The 17288-nt window shown below is 32.0% G+C and overlaps 1 protein-coding gene across 2 annotated transcripts in view; it reads right to left on the bottom strand.

The window, feature by feature from the left end:
* The window catches only part of LOC121982168 (COP9 signalosome complex subunit 4-like), a 31906-nt gene that overhangs the window by 10268 nt on the left and 4350 nt on the right, over positions 1–17288 (bottom strand). For both annotated transcript variants that reach the window (XM_042535111.1, XM_042535112.1), the window contains exons 3-11: positions 13104–13207; positions 12963–13023; positions 9077–9169; positions 8891–8991; positions 7118–7226; positions 1138–1182; positions 973–1041; positions 797–888; positions 669–711 (exon numbers count right to left, since the gene is read on the bottom strand). In XM_042535111.1, the coding sequence (XP_042391045.1) occupies positions 669–711; positions 797–888; positions 973–1041; positions 1138–1182; positions 7118–7226; positions 8891–8991; positions 9077–9169; positions 12963–13023; positions 13104–13207 (717 nt within the window). The remainder of the gene's footprint in view (positions 1–668; positions 712–796; positions 889–972; positions 1042–1137; positions 1183–7117; positions 7227–8890; positions 8992–9076; positions 9170–12962; positions 13024–13103; positions 13208–17288) is intronic.

The following is a 17288-nucleotide window of genomic DNA, read 5'->3' as shown; positions in this document are numbered from 1 at the left end:
TTTTGAAAAGATTATGACCTCTCCAAAAACAATAAAAGTTGTTATTTCTCTTATAGGTACTCCCCATTTTCTTTTCTTTCTCTCAAAAGTAAAATAAATAGAAAGATTCATGGTTAAAGTTACATTTTACAACTCTTTTAACTAGAGTTTATGCATTTAGCAAATGTACACAGTTTGAGCTTTTCAATTTTGTAGGAAATGTCAATTCGTAAGGAAAAAGATAAGGAAAGAAATATTATTTGATTTCTCTTCTTCACACTAAACTCTCCCAGTATACAAATTGTCTATCACTAAGCTTAATAAGCAAAAAAATATAAAATTGAAAAATGGTTACTATGCTAGAAAATTTTCATGCGAGATTGAAGTATCATGACACTACACTAACAAAAGAATATATGCTATGGACCATACTAACAGAAGATACAAGAGAATATCTGCCGATGGAAGTGAGGAAAATGAGAAACAAGATATTCGTGAAAAGAAGCCCGAAAACATTGGCCATGAAAGTTAAGTACTAGCAAGATAAGTTCGTCAAAAGTTAATAAGGAAAAATATTCCTATAAAGTATAAAAGAAGATGAATGTTTATTATGAAATAGAACAAAGTTATCTAACAGCCAAAGGATCTACATCAAGAAAATTGAAAATACTAAATCTACAGAGACGCACCTTCTGTGGAGGAATTCCTAATAAAGCTCCTAATTCCTCAAAACTGTTCACAAAAGAAAAAAGACAACTGAAAAATAAACAATGAGAATAAGAAACTACAGAACACATGTGCCCTCTCCTTTTCAAACCTTATATTTGTATATAATTTGCTGGCACTCAGGAGATTGTGCTCAATCATTGCCCGATCTAACACAGTAAAGTTATCTGGTAAAAAAGCTTTCTGGTTGACAAGAAAGGCATCACCATATCAAGAAACTAGATGAGAAACATGACAGAAGCAAATGATGAGCAAAATATGATTTACCTGATGTGCTTTCAGCTCCTCAGCAAAAGCATCAATTTCTGGTTTCCTCAAAATTCTCTCAAGATTCACCTAAATATAATCACAAGAATGAAACTGTAAAACATTGAAACGCTGAGAGAGCATACCTAATATTGAGATTCACAAGAAAAAAAATAGACAAATTACCTTCTGGAGAATAGGATAAATTTTCAGCTTTGAGCACCTCTCATCCTGAAAAGGTAACAGAGAAATTATTTTTGCAACAACACATAACATTGATCCATAAGAGGCTGCCTTTGTTTAAAGCTTCTACTATGCCTGTAGAGTAAGATTGTCAACATGAAAGGTAAGAATCTCTTTGAATTATATTGCAAAACTTTATTTCTTCTTGAATTCTGATATATAGGAACTTTATTGGGTGTATAGTTAAAAATAACCAGATGAGATAATCAACTGGGTGAGGCTTCAAGTTCTTGGTTCCTTGGTCAAATAAGTGGGTCAATTGGATCAGCCAATGCAAATCAGTTTAATTATATACACTCTAACTTTTACATATTTATTCTTCACAAAAAACAAAACTAGATATTGCTAATTGTAAAAGTTGAAATTTTAAACATGTAATTATAAATATTTAAATAAAATATCAATTGATCGTTGCTTTAATGGTAATGATAAACAATAGTTCCAAATATATAAAAATTATGAATATGATAAAGAACTAATATTCATGAAATTAAAATTACAATACATTAATTTTAATACAAATTAAAATTTTAAAATACAAATACTAATTTCAACTTAAATAAAAATGTGAATACTGATTAAATCTACATTTCCCATGAAAATAAATTTCACATTTATATTAATCAATTAAAACTTACATTGATGAGAAATTAATCAATTAAAATGACATATTTCTGCATTTTTGAAATGACAAGTACCAAAATCAATGATTTTATAAAGCTAGCATAGCATCATTGCAATTAAATAAATTTTTTAATAGAGAAGAGAAATATTATAAAATAACACTAAAATCATTTTCCACAGACGATTCAAAAATTTAAAGAGAAAATAACATAAATAACAAAACTATTGAAGTGAACAAAAAATACCTCACTAATTCAACTAGACATCAAAAGTATTAAGTACAATAAATAAGGATTCATTAATTATCAATTATAATTTTAGGCTTCGATAATAATTAAAATTTTGTAATTAAATTTATTCAATTTTATAAATATAAAATTTATAAAAATATATTTATAAATATAAAATGAGTCAACATTGAAAATTTTATATTAATAATTTTTTAATAAAATTAAATTTGAACTTGAAAATTATTTATACTTTCAAATTGAACTTTATAGAGTTTAGAGATTGTTTTAAATAATCTAATTTGTTCAATGCACATATTTTAATAAAATAAATTAAAAGTAGTGAAGTAATTATTTAATTTAATTAAATAAATTTTATTTAATCAAAATGTCATATCAAATTCTAATTGTTTCTTGACATTTGAATTAACAATGAGAGAAAATACAAATGAATAAAATATTAATTTAATCTTAGTTTTCTTGTTGTTTGCTCGTGTAAAGACATTTTTAAAATCTTTATCAATGTTAGTTATCAAATTTTATATATATATATATATATATATATATATATATTATTTTTTATTTTTTTTTAAATCTCAAATTAGCTTTTAAAATTTTTAAAGCACTAAATAAGCTACGTTTAATTTATATTTTGAGTTTTTTTAGTAAAATTAGGGTTAGACGGAGCCAAACAAATAGACAAGGTGATTAAGATCAAGTGGGTCGGATTGTCATTCAAGTGGGTTGGATTATCATTCTCTCTCCATCCCTAACACTCTCTCCTGTAACTTCCCGCAGCCTGCTTGTTCCTCATCACCTGCCACCACTATCGGCCACACTCGCACCCCTCCCATAACGCTTACTTGTCATCACTGAAGTCTTCTCTCTCAGTTTCTTATTGGCTCCTATGCCAAATCCGATGCCTTGTCGGTCAGTGAGTGAAATAGCAAATTTTGCTCATGTCACAATCAGTACAACACAACACTTTAACCCATGACGTGAATCTTATTCCTCCATTAGGTTCTATTAATTATAGAACATAATTGGTGGTAAATAATAAAGATTAGGGCAGTCACTATATTAGTTTTTGGAGCAAACAAGGTATAGTTTTTAAGTAATAGGTGATATGTATTGCTAACAAGGTATTGAAGGAGGATTCCATGTGGTAAGCAATTAACCTACTACATAACACCTAAGCAATCAATATTAAAATAATGTCAAAATAAGAAAGAGAAGTATCTTACCTTAACAATGATGATGTGTATTTCTTACATGATTTTAGCATTGCATGGCATACATTCTGTTGCATTTCATGAGCATATTTCGTATTCTTGCATCTCCATTTTAGTTATTTTACTCTTTTAGTTGAGAGAATGCTCTCTGCTTGTTTTTATTGATAAGATGCATTTTTGGAGTAAAAACGTAATTATTCGAGCCTTGGAATGAGAAGTTGCAGCAAGGAACACGCTCGGGCCGTGTCGCATGGCACAGAGTGTTCCTACGGATGAAATTCATCAAAGAATGGAGTGAAAATGGAGTTTTCAGCATTAAGCACGGCCATGCTTCAGCCAGATCTCATTTCTCCCTAGCCGAAAGCAACACGTCCCGACCATGCTTCCCAGCTATAGAGCCAAACACAGCCAAGTCATGCTTCCAAAACATGGCCATGTTTGGTCCCGACGCAGCAACAGAGTCAAGCACAACCAGGTCGTGCTTTCAAAGCACGGCCATGTCTGGTCCCAGATCCAGCAACAGAACGTGACATGGCCAGGCCGTGCTTCCCAAGCACAGTCGTGTTGCATTCATCTCCCCTCAACGGTTTGAAATGTCCCAACCATTTTTAACGGTTGGGAGGGTTATAAAAAGACCAAGAAGCCTCTTAACTCGAGGAGGTTTTTCCCTTTCCAGGGAAACCTTAGAGCAACCGTCGCAATAATTCGTCTTGGAGACTCTTCCGAAGACACCGGCGACGCTTGGATAAAATTTCTCTTTTCTCTATTTCCCATTTTGAGTTGTAGAATGCTATTTTGGATATCTCTCAATTGTTTCCCATCTCTATGGAGTAGTTCTCCAAATTCTAGGATTATGAAGTAGCTCGATGTAATTGTTGACATTTAAATTAAGTATTTGTTTCTTTCTTGATTGCATGACATGTGTATTTCATGTTCTCACCTTGTTGAGCTTACACGATTGTGATACTAACTTGCACATTCGCATCTTATGAGACGTGAAGAGTCAGTAACAAAGTAGACGAGATAATCTAAGTGAACAATGGAGCCCTAGTGACATGGGTAGTCCTTCAAAGCGGACCCTAGCAATATTGCCTGAAATGTAGACTGATTTGCCATGAGGGGACGACTATCATAGACCCTAATGGGTTTGCCCCAATTCGACGTCAGGAAGTATAGGAAATACTCTAGGAGAACCATGGAGTCCTCGTGACAAGGTAGTCCATTGAAGCGGACACTAGCTAGGTCTCCTTGCAAAGAGGCGCCGAGCTTGGGTAGACACACCGATATGATTCCAAAAATCTATATCAGTATTTTCGGGGAGGTCTACCTACATGTGAATAAACATAGAGATAGGAAAGTAAATAGTACTTAAGGTGTCATCAATCATTGAAACGAAACTGAAATCCTAAAATCATTTCCACGAATCCAGATTTCTACCTCAACCATTCGCTTGCTCACAACCTCTCAATTGCTATAGACCCTCTCTTAACTTTCTCTCTCCCTATCTTTCTAGAACCTGAACAACTGTAATTCTCTAGATAACTAGTTTCACAAACTCAACCAATACTTAATCAACAGTTCTCGTGAGATCGATATTTTATTACTTGACGACAACCGTGCACTTGTAGATTATACACAACAAATAACTAATATTAGTGTATATAGAACAATTGTATTTTTAATAAATCAAATCAGAACAAATTTACAATCACAAATAACCAAGTCATAATTATTAAACACTAACATATAACTGTAATAAAACATTACATATGTCACTATTGCAACCAAAAAAAAGCAAAACTGAAAAAGAAAAAGAAATATTCTAGATGTATTGAAATTAAATGATGAAACATCAAACATAGTTGAGAAAAGTATTGACAAGAAAAAGATGTACATATATAAGAAGGATAGGGAAGAAAAAATGACCAAAAATGGTCAAAAATTAATGCAAGTTGCCTACACCGAGTGAAAAAGGGCCATAGAAGTCGTGTGGGATAGGAGGCTTAGGTGAATGGGATTATAGAGTATGGTGGAGTTTATATTATTTCCAAATATCAAATGAGCAAACTACTATAAGAAAATTATTTTTTTCCCTTAAATCTCCTAGATCACCTAGATAGTCTACCTCGGTTGTTAAGAAGGATGATCTACCAACTAGGAGAAGCAAACCCTTGCTCAAATGCTCTAGGTGGCCCACCTTTTAAAACAATGATGGCTAACAAGAAAACAGCTAATATGTAATAGGTAAAAAGATGTTGAATCGTTAATGAATAATAATTAGTAATATTTCAAATTTTTATAATTAAGAGCTAATTAATAGTTAAAATAGTATAAAAAGGTAACTATTTGATAGACCATAAATTAAATTTTAATTAATTAATTAATTATTCGATTATAATGCAACTGAAATTTCATGGTTATCTACATAATTATTTAGAAACTAAAAGTGAAATTATTATACAATAATATATCAACTAAATAAATACATGGTTAACATCACAAAAAAATATTATTATTTCATCATTATTTGGCAAATAATATTCACTAAGTCATATAATTTATAAGATTAATTAGCAAATTAATAATATAACTAGATATAAAAAAGAATTACAAAATTTTTAATTATTAACATTTATTGATTTTACTAATTACAAATATAAAATTAATTACATTAGTTAATGATTAATTTGTAATAAAAATAGCAGCGTGGTACACGAAGCTTTTGTTAATGTGAAGTTGGGTCTATTGTATGCAACCTTGCCTGCTTTGCAAGAGGTTGTTTTTGAGATCTAAATATGTGACCTCTAGTTCACAAGGCAGCAACTTTCCTGTTGCTCCAAATTTGTAATATTCATATTAATATTAAATAAATATTTTAAATGATATCATGATTAAAATGGAATGAATTATATAATAATTTATTTCATTATATAAATTATATATTTATTTTTGCATAAATATTTAGTTAATTTAATTTAGTGATAAATTAGACAATATCAAAAATTAATAATGAATTAAATTACACAATACCAAAGATTAATGATGCTACCTGCTATAAACAGCAATCTAAATTAGATTACTTGCTTCACTTAATATTAATATTTATTAATCTTAGTTGATATAAATTATAACAAATAATTGATTATTTACGTGATTAATTAGTAATTTTCATATTTTTATATTTGATTAATATTTTAACTAATGCATCATCTCCTAATATGAAAATAAACTAAATATTAATTCTATTGAATAGTCATTTATTTGATTAATACGAGAAATAATATCATCAAATATATAATTATTCAGCAACAACATTCAACAACAATATTCAATTAGAATTGCATTAATAATCTAATTAATTAGATTATTGATTAATCAATCTAATAATTCGTTTTTTTAATTTAGTTTTTGCCAACAATTTTTTTTCTTCTTGAAATTCAAGATACAGATATTGAATGAAAAATAAGAGCATCATTCCTAGATTATGATCTTACTTATCTGGTATATTAAAGATTTTAACATTTATTTTATTTTGGCCTTACAAGTAATTTATCTGTTATAGTAGATTTTGGGCTTACCAGTATGACTTTTGGGGTTATATGTCGCATGCTACCAGTGAATCACTTATAAAAACAATATTTGAACCACCGGAAAGCACTAAACATGATAATGACTATCAATATCAAATATGAACTATCAAGGAAAAAAAAAGGATATTTAATACATAATCAGCAGATTTTCATAATTGGAGAAAAAATTCCATGGAAAACAAACTAGTTAACCAATAACTGTGGCAAGGAAATGTGTGCCGAAGTAAATTTAATATAGGTGCATGTATACCTTGTACAGTGTAGCAAGAACACGGGATCGCTGAGGTCCAGCAGCAGCCAATATTGTGCATGTCACAGCAGCACTAAGAGCTTGTTCCAGTGCTTCCTCATTGATCTCCCTGTGATCCAAAAAAGGTAACAACTCAACACCACATGAAATATCAAATATGTGCAATACAAAAAAAACAAGAATGGAAAAAAATGATGAGACTTCAGATCAAGCTTCAAAATTTCGCTCCGTGCCGGGCGGAACGGGCGAAACATACCGTTCCGCCCGCGCACCGAAACCGGCACCAATCTAGGGAAGATTTCGTCGGCGTCGTGCGTCGCTCGTCGTTGCGCGGCAGCATGGACAGCGTCGCCAGAATCTTCCCGTGCCTCCGGAAGCGTCGCGGGGCGGCAAAAAGGTCGGGGGCTACGGAGGCGTCGAGATACGACGTTTTTGGCGGCGCCGAAATTTTGCAACTTAAATAAATAAAACAATTCCCATTCCCACTTAATTGTGAAATGTTAAAGAGGCTTTCACAAATCCTAATTAAATTATCCTAATAAAATATAAAAATATATATTTAAATTTTTTTTAAAAATAATAAATTTCATTAAATAATATTCTAAAATTATCTTTACTATTTTAAAAATTCTAAAAAAATCTTTAAAATTCTAAATAAATTTTAAAAATTTATAAAAATTCTAATAAATCAAAATTTTATTCTTATATATTTTTAATTATTTTATATTTTTTGCTGTTTTGATATTTAATTGATATTCTAATTTTTTTACTATTTTAAATATATATTATTTAAACTATTAATTAATTAAATAAACAAATAGTTAATTTATATGATTATTATATATAAAATAGAATTTTATATTAATTTATATAATTATGATTACTTAATCCGGACATTGGAGAACTATAAAGATTATCTAAGTAAAATATTACAAGAATCATTGCTTCCATTTAACATATTATATTATGATGTACCAATTTTAATTAGAGTTATTTATGCATCAATTGTTTTTTAAAAAAAAAACTATATTTAATTATTTTTTATAACAATATTAAGTTGTTTAATAATGAAGAACTTATATAAAATCAATATATAACTTATTTTTAAATTATACACAATAAATATATTTATCTAATAATTACTATATATATAAATAAAAAAATGCCGAAACTGTATCGGCACGGCACGATACCGAATCCGTATCGTTCCGGTCTGGGACCGAAACCTCGGCACGGGTCGAAATTTTAAACCTTGCTTCAGATCATGAAACTTGAAACAACTTCTACCATTTCAAACCCTTGAATAAAATAGGCATTATTCACCTGTGTTGTATGCTAGGTTTCATGAGAGCAACACACCAGGTAAACCGTTCATATTTATATTATGTCACTATCTTTCCAGGACTCAAACATAGAATTCGATTATACATGCAGAAAGAACAGTTACATCATTGAAACAAAGTGCTCATCTCATTACTTCAGTAAACCTTCCTCTTATAAACTGAATCAAAATCATAAGCATTAAAAACTCTAAGAATTAAGAAAACAAATTAACAGGTAGAATAGTTCTGATAATTAGGAGATACAAATTAATATGAAAAGCATATAATAGCATAAAGTAAAAAAAGGAAGCCCATATATCATTAGTTTCAAACTAACTGATGCCTGTAAATCAGCTAAAAAAAGAGAGACAAAAATGATGCCTACTAATTTGACAGTTAAAGGAATTTTCTACTGCAAAATTTCAATCAACAATATTACAAATAAACTTACTCATCACCAATTTGGCGTTTCTCAATCTGGGAAATATCATAATAACGAAGTGCAGCTTCCAAAAACTTTCTCTTCAAATCCAGTATCCTAGCATAACAAACCTTTCAATCAAAAAAATACATAAAACTGACCATCAGATATCCAGTGGATGAATAAGGGGCAACAAACTATTCATACTTGGCTTACCTTGTACTGTAAGTTCAGCACTTCATGCTGACTATTGCTGACTAGGAAAGAAGCTTTGTTAATAAAAGCCTCAGCATTAACAGCATCATCATCCTAAAACATTTCATCAGAATTAAACAATATATAAATATTTCAGGGCAAAAATCAGAGGAGCGCCCATCTTTTTCTAAAAGATGTTGTTTTTTATTTATCATCAGAAGGTGCTCCTGCTACAATGTCATGCCAAAAAAACACCAAGTGTTGGTTCATATGAGTCATTTGAATAACCCGATTCAGATGATCTACAGTTAGATCGCTTTTCTGTCAACTCCTCCATCGATGAACCCACAGGAAGGCAACTCTGTAACACATTGAAGGGTAATAGTGTGACCTCCTACTCCTTCGTCAGCTCACCCATTGAAGGCCAACTCTGTGATTCAACAATGCACTCACTTCCAAAACACACCCACTCAATCCCAGATTGTGCCTTCACAGTCGTTCGTCCACCCCAACCTTCCCCCCCCCCCCCCCCCCCCCCCTCTTTCCCACACACCACAATAAAGCATTGGTTACTCAGCGCTGTCCACCACCTTCCCTCTGCCTTTGTTGTTCATCTTCCTCTGAGCACAATAAACATAATCGGCATAGGCCATTAGCTAATATCGTCACCATGATGATCTTGTGATTCTACTAACATTGATTATGTTGAATCTGATTAGTTTTCTTAAATCTATCCAATTATTAGTTTTGACATAATGAACTAGGTTTAATTGTGGCTCTGAGCATGACTACTAGTGACTACTAGGTTATTGCACAAGGGGCATGCATCTAAGCCTCCACAATTAGGTGAAGTATCGCACTTAGTAAGTGCTCAATAATTGTGAAGGAAGCTTTTGCATTATTTTTTTAAACTATTTTTTATTAATTATAGTTGAACAAGAATCTTTTAATGATACATCTAGTGGTTTGACACATTCTCAAATTTCATACCAAATGTGAGGAACGAGCTGCCCAGATCATGTGAGATAGTTGCTCAGCCTTTCTACTAGAGTTCAGCGAAACAAGGCTTCAAGAATGTCATACTATTGTTTTGAGAACTCTTTTTGGTAATTTTGTTGAATTACCTAATATCACATTTTCTAGATCTATTCTTTCTCTTATATTTTAATCCCAATCAAATTTAAACTTTGAGGTGAAAGGAGTAACATTTAGCTTTTCGCCAATTGATGTGTCCCTAATTCTTAGCTTACTCCTTCGCAGATCCACGATAGGTACCAATGCTAAAGCAGAAGAGCATATGTATGATAAACACTTTCAAATGGACTCTTGTAATACAAGTAGATTAGAGGAGTAACATCATAGTCTTCAGGCCACATGATGAGATAGGGCACATGATGAGATTGATCACGATATAAATTTTCATAGGCTTTGTATGTTTTTGTTTTTGTTTTATTTTGCATGATTGAACATATGCTAGCTAGCTTTCGAATGATTTCGACACGATAGTAAGTTATAATTGGCCAAAAGTAGTGTATGCCATCATGGCTACTAAGATTCCAAAACTTAGAGCAAAGGCTAAGACTTTGAAGAATGGAGGTTTGCAAACCATCTTGGCTACTACTTATAATTTAAAATCATATATTTTGACTAACAAGGTTGTTTTGTTCTCCTTATATTTAGTTTTTTGGACACTAACATTTTGAAATCAAAGTCTTTAAGAGATGTGCCTAGGATTTGGAGATGGGACCAATCTGCATGATAATTCACCGTTAAAAAACTTGCGATATGAACATTAGAAGACACAATAATTGAATGCATTAGTTATTATATATTCAATATTTGTTTACCTATAATATGTACACATGAGAATTACTAAATTGGCATTATAGATCTGTTATCACAAAAGGAAGAAAAGATTATCTTCGTCGTCACAAGGTACCATACAATCATCTTGTATATAACATTTTTGCAACAAAATTAGCACATTTTTACCTAGGATCCTGAACAACCATCATAATTCACCAAATGTGCTTCATGCCTAAATATAGTACAAGTACCATAGGAGAAATGACAGATTAGTGCTTTAGTAGCGTTTTTTTAAGGGCACATGTGCATTCTATAGTTGAGTCTAATAAGAAGGCATTGAAGTAAAGTCATAGGTACACAAGAGCTTACAAGGCCAAAGAGCAACAAAGGATGAGAATGGAGCTTGAAAAGACAAAGAAGATAAAAGAAGTTAAAGAGAATGAAGCACATATAAAATTCTCTTCTCCCCAAAAAGAAGAGATTTCAGTCATATTAAAATTTTAAGAGAAGCATAAAAAATTAAACTATACAGTTTTATCAAATTATGTAGTGCATCATTGCTCAACTTTAATTTGTCCAATTTCTATACTCGCCATATGTTTTGGGGAGAGGAAAAAATATTTATACACTATAATAAGATAATGCTAGCATGAGAATCTATGAAAGTTTGAACTATAATTGTAGGCAAAATTATAATCTAGATAATTCACCAGAAGGGAACAATTTCATTCTGGACTATTGAGCACATATACTATCATGAGTGACTACTAATATGAGTTATATGACAATTTTTTTTTTCTAGTTATCGAGATCTTACCATCCGACTAATCCTAGAGATGTTGAGACCGGCCCCATGGAAGTTTCCGCCACCAGGGTAAATCGGAAAGCGCAAATGGATCCTAGTGGATGGCTAGCATCACAAATTTTTCAAACTTCCTTGGGGTAATGTGCCTTGGGTGAGATTTGAATGAACCATTATTAAGTAGGAAGTCCGTCCCACCTCTTACCATCGCACCATAGCCTCGGAGGCATATGACAACTTAAACTATATATGCAAGGTAGTTTCATCAAAATTATTTGATTTCATTCTATAGCCATTATGACTATTTTTTTGGGAGAAATGATCATCGGGCATATATATACTATCATAAGAAAATGCTAGAACAAGGATTTACAAATATTTAAACTGTAATTATAAAGAAAATTATAAAATTAGGCAATTTCAACAAAAAAAAATTAGCTACATATTGTCCAATTTTCATAATGGCCATTATGCCATGCTCTAAGGAGAAATGATTATTGAGCACATATGACATCATGAAATGCTAGCATGAGCTACAATTATGAAAGTTTGAGCTATAATTATGAGCAAATTTATAAAATTGAACAATTTCACCAAACTTGTTAATTTCATATTGGCATTACAACAAAGTTAGACATTTTTGATGAAACTAACAAGTTCTATCTTATAAATTGTCACAATGGCCAATATTAATCTAATTTGATAAAATAATATATATAAACAATACTAAGGAGACAAAAAATTTTGAGAGTAATTATATCCGACTTCCAAAAGACAATACAAATTCAATTTACATAAGCTTTTAAAGTTTTGATCCTCCCTCTCTCAATGAATATCCTTTGTGATACAATATATAGAAAAAAAAAAAAAGGACAGTCTGGCGCACGAAACTCCCGCTAATGCGAGTCCCGAAGAAGAGTCTATTGTACACAGTCTTAACTTACATTGCAAGAAACTATTTTCGCGACTCGAACTCGTGACCTCTAGTCACATGGAAGCAGATGCACCGTTGCACCAAGGCTCACATTCTTGATAGAACATAGCAAGGGAAAAAAATGCAAGCTTGTTTTAAGTTTTATAGATCTTTACCATAAAAAGATCCAGGTAATTAACGGTAGAAGTTGTCCAGTCCAGGTATCACATTGAACTGAGTTGCTTAGGTAATTAATGGACAAAAAATCAAGTATGTTTTTGGCATGACAGAGTAAAAGAGGCACTCTTTAGATAATAAATCAAAAAAGAGCACCCCTTTGATGTTTTATAGAGGAAATCATAAATAGAGTAATGACACCAACAAACCTCAAGATAAAGGCGAGTAATTTGGACACATTTTGAGAGCTTATAAGTATCATCAAGCATCCTGATAGTTTCAAGCATAATGATGTGATCATAAATTAGCCAACAAGATAAATAACTATGTGGAGTAAAAAATGGATTTACCTAATTCCAGAATCGAGATCAATCCCACTCAACATTTGTGCTGCTTTTGACCACTGTTGTTCAGACTCGTAGAGTTCAGCCAATTTCTCTCTGATGATCAACACCTAAGCATGATTCAAAAGTAGACAAAAGCTCTAAGAACGATTTCTTCAGCTCATTATCCAAAGGATAAAGAGAATTTCATTCAAACAATGATATTCCAGAATTTAGGATTAAATGAAGAAAAGAAATATGAACTATGCAAATGCAGGACAAATTAACTAAGTAGGTATGCACAAAAGATAGCATATCATTAAAAAAAATCATAACTTATGTCTTCTAACAAAATAATTGGAGTCATGTATTCAAATTCAGATAAATTTAAAAAGGGGCAATTGAGCTATCATGGATTACTGATTGTAAAGACTCGATAAGCAAAAAAATATGAACCAAAGTTACACCCCCCCCCCCCCAAAAAAAAAAAAAAAAAGGCAACAAGAATCAACCAGTCCATTATGATTTTTTTTATCAATTAAGTTTTTCCCCACTTCACAAGTAAAATATTTTCTTCCCCCACACCACCTACTAACCACGTGTTTTCTTCTCCATTGTCTTGTAAGGAATTACTGTTTATCTTTAGCATCTCCCTTCTTAATGAATATTGGAAATCATAATATTACACACACCCCCCCCCCCCCCCTCAACTCTCAAATCCTGTCCACCACTGGTGTTAAAAAAGATTTTTATGCAAATATGTCATTTTAATGAAAATTTGTAGCAAAGATATTTCTGAAGAGATCCCATGTTCTTAGAACTTTATTTTAGAAACTATGATGCTAGATGCATCACACACCACTTAACAAGCTTTGGAAAAATCTGTTAATCAAAGAATTGGTGCTTTAATCATGTGTTGGTTCAAGCAAGCTCGTCTCTCTTTGATACAATTTAAGTTTTAGGGGCCATAATAGTACTGAAATCTTTTGTGAATCGCCTACAAATGTTGTTAGGCCATGAAAACTTATGACTTCTTCTGGTGTCCTAGGCAATGAGCACTCTTGGATTGCTTTTACCTTGTCATGATTTGCTTCTAATCCTCTGACACCAGAAAACCCAAGAATATCACATAGAAAGTCATAAAGGGGCATTTCTTTAAATTTATGTAGAGCTTCACTCAGCAAAGACCTCTCTTTCTCATAATTTATTACAAACATGTAAGACGATCCTTTTACTTTTGTTATAAATTAAGATATCGTTAAAATAAACAAGAAGAAACCTTCTAATAAATTATCGCACTACCTGATTCATAAAGCACAGAAATGTGATGGGAGCATTAGAAAGATTGGAAGGCATGACAGCCAATCACAGAGGTCATCTTTAGTCAGGCTGTTTTCCATTCATCTCCAGGTCGTATGCGTATTTGATGGTACCCACGTTTCAAATCAATTTTTGAAAAGAAACAAGATGCGAAGAGCCGACCCCACCTAGTGAGATAAGGTTTGGTGGTTGTTGACTTGTTGTATACAAGAAGCGAAGAATTGGATGATTATCTTATTGATTGCACAACTAACAACACGCATGCGCCTTCTACCATCTTTCTTTAGTGACACCAATGCAGGGCCAACATATAGGCTTAGACTTTCATGAATTAAATCCTTGGACAGCAGTTCATTCACTTACCTTTTCAATTTCGCATGACCGTTTGGATTCATCATCCAATAGGATGGTAGATTGGGTAATTCTGAAGCGATACAAAATCAATAGCATGCACAATTTTACACATTCATGAAAGATCACCAGCAAATTTTACACATTTCTAGAGGAACAGAGGAAACTTTGGTAGTAGTTACTTCTTTGATTATAAGACTATATATAGAAACTTTCTTTGGTCTACTACTAAAAATTTTCATAGTTGGAATATGATGCGGAACAACATAGCTTGAGTTTTAGGACCGTTTTGAGAGGTCGTAACTCTTGACTTAGATTGAATCACGGGGTTCATAATATATCAAATTGAAACTCGTTCAAAGATCGACATTTGTTACCGGATTTACTCGTGAAGACCCGTCTTAAGTCCAAAAAACATCATTTAAAGACTTTTCGGAAGCTCAGAATAATTTTAGTCTTTTTATTATCTTTTAGGATTTATAATTAAGGTTATTTTCATCTTTTGCAGAGTTAAGGTTTTGAGACTTTTGAAACCATTTGCTTAGTTGATTTTAAGGAAGTTTTTTATCATCAATAATACTTTTTGTTGTTCCTTTTCTCAAAGTTGCTTGTTTTGGATGCCTATTTCCTCATATTCTAATGAACAGGTCTTTACAAGATTGTTTCCGGCGTTCGTGTTTGAATCAAAAGATTCAATAGTTTCCACTACGTCAGAATGTAAAAAAGAATTTGCACTATTAGTAGCATTTTTTTACCTTCTCAATTTCTTTATTTTAACAATCTGCATTAATTAATAATACTTTCTGATTGTTGCCCATGAAAGTATATGTTCTCCTTGCCACAATGATGCACATCTCAATCATGTAGCCTATGTTGCATGGATACCAATGCGGGTATTATATCAAATACGATACAGATACGGCGATACGGTTAGGATACGTCAATTATTAAAATATATATAAATATTAAAATATATACCAATGATGAGAGATGAGAGGAAGAAGAAGGCTGATGAATTTTTCTGTTCACACAACACAATGGCTAGGGCTAATGGGCTATTAAGCCCAATTAGTTTTCAATTATTTTTTAATTAGTCCCCCAAAGTTCAATTTCTTTCGATTTGACCCCTTAAACTTTTAATTTTTTGCAATTCCACCCAAATGTGTCATAAAAACATATCACTCCCGTGTTCAAGTCGTATCCAAGTGGTCAAGCCTACATAAAGTCAACCATACTGATTTTGTCATATCCGACAGCCATATAGGTGTATGGCGTATTGTATCCGTATCGTATCCACATCCATATCCAATGCTTCAAAAAAAAAAAAAAATCAGAGTATCCACGCTACCTAGCGTATAGCTAAGTTATATAAGTTACTTTCATAGGGATAACGTCACACTAAATAAAGTTACCATAATCTTCACGAGAAAGAGAAACAAGGCAGCATTGTGTCACCAAAATAGACGCACTCCAACCTTGTACGGTTAAATATGTGGTTGTGTAGAAAGTTTGAGGTGCTCTACATAAATGTTGAGACAACATTCATGCAACTTCCTCCATCAATGATAAGCTTGTGTATTTGATTCCCACAATGAACCAACATTTGAAAAATAGATACCTGCCAATCTTCACCTTTGACTTTTGGATTAGTAAGAATACATCTAACGATAGTTGCCAAAGAAGTATCTTCATCTTCTTCCAAATCATCTCCATTATAAACTCCATAATAATTTTTTAAAAAAATCATCCCCTTCATTTATTTGGTTTTAAGCATCATGTTCATGCTTTACTCTAATGTGTAGATACTTTTTTTTGGACAATTGTAAGCCATACGGCCTCGCTCTTCCTCCATCATGATAAGCTTGTGTGCTTGATTCCCAGTGAACCAACATTTGAAAAATAGATGTCCATCAATCTTCATCTTCAACTTTTGGAGAAGTAAGAATACGTTTAGTGACAGTTACCGAAGAAGTGTCTTCATCTTCTTCCAAATCATCTCCATTATAAATTCAATAATCAAAAGAATTTCCATCCCCTTTATCACTTTGGTTTTCTACATCATGTTCATGCTTTACTCCGATGTGTAGATACTTTTTTGGACAATAGTAAGTCGTGTGACCTTGTTGTACACACTTGAAACATTTGCTACCCTTGTTCTATGACTTGAATGATTTTGAAGATGATTTAAAGTCACTATGCTAATTAAATGGGTTGTTAAATCCTCCTCTTGCAAGCTAATTAGGTTTCATGGATCCTTTTATTCATTGTTGAAACTCCAAACTTCTTATAAAATGAATAATCCAAATGATTCTTCATATCCAATGCAACTTAGAAAGCTTGTTCCACGCTGTAACGTAGTTATCTTATTAATTTTGTTCTAATTCCATACCATAAACCTTGCAAAATTTGTTGTGGATCTTCGATAATTTGACTCCTTATCTTTAATTCATCGTACTCAGCTATAGACAAGTTATTCTACTTTAGATTAATAAGTTGATCCCATAGTTTATCTTAATAATTTGTTGGCAAATACTTCTCTTG

This window comes from Zingiber officinale, chromosome 5A (genome assembly GCF_018446385.1).
Source record: "Zingiber officinale cultivar Zhangliang chromosome 5A, Zo_v1.1, whole genome shotgun sequence".
NCBI classification, from domain to species: Eukaryota; Viridiplantae; Streptophyta; class Magnoliopsida; order Zingiberales; family Zingiberaceae; genus Zingiber; species Zingiber officinale.
Note: the sequence above shows the minus strand (reverse complement) of the source record. Positions and strands in the feature narration are given on the sequence as shown.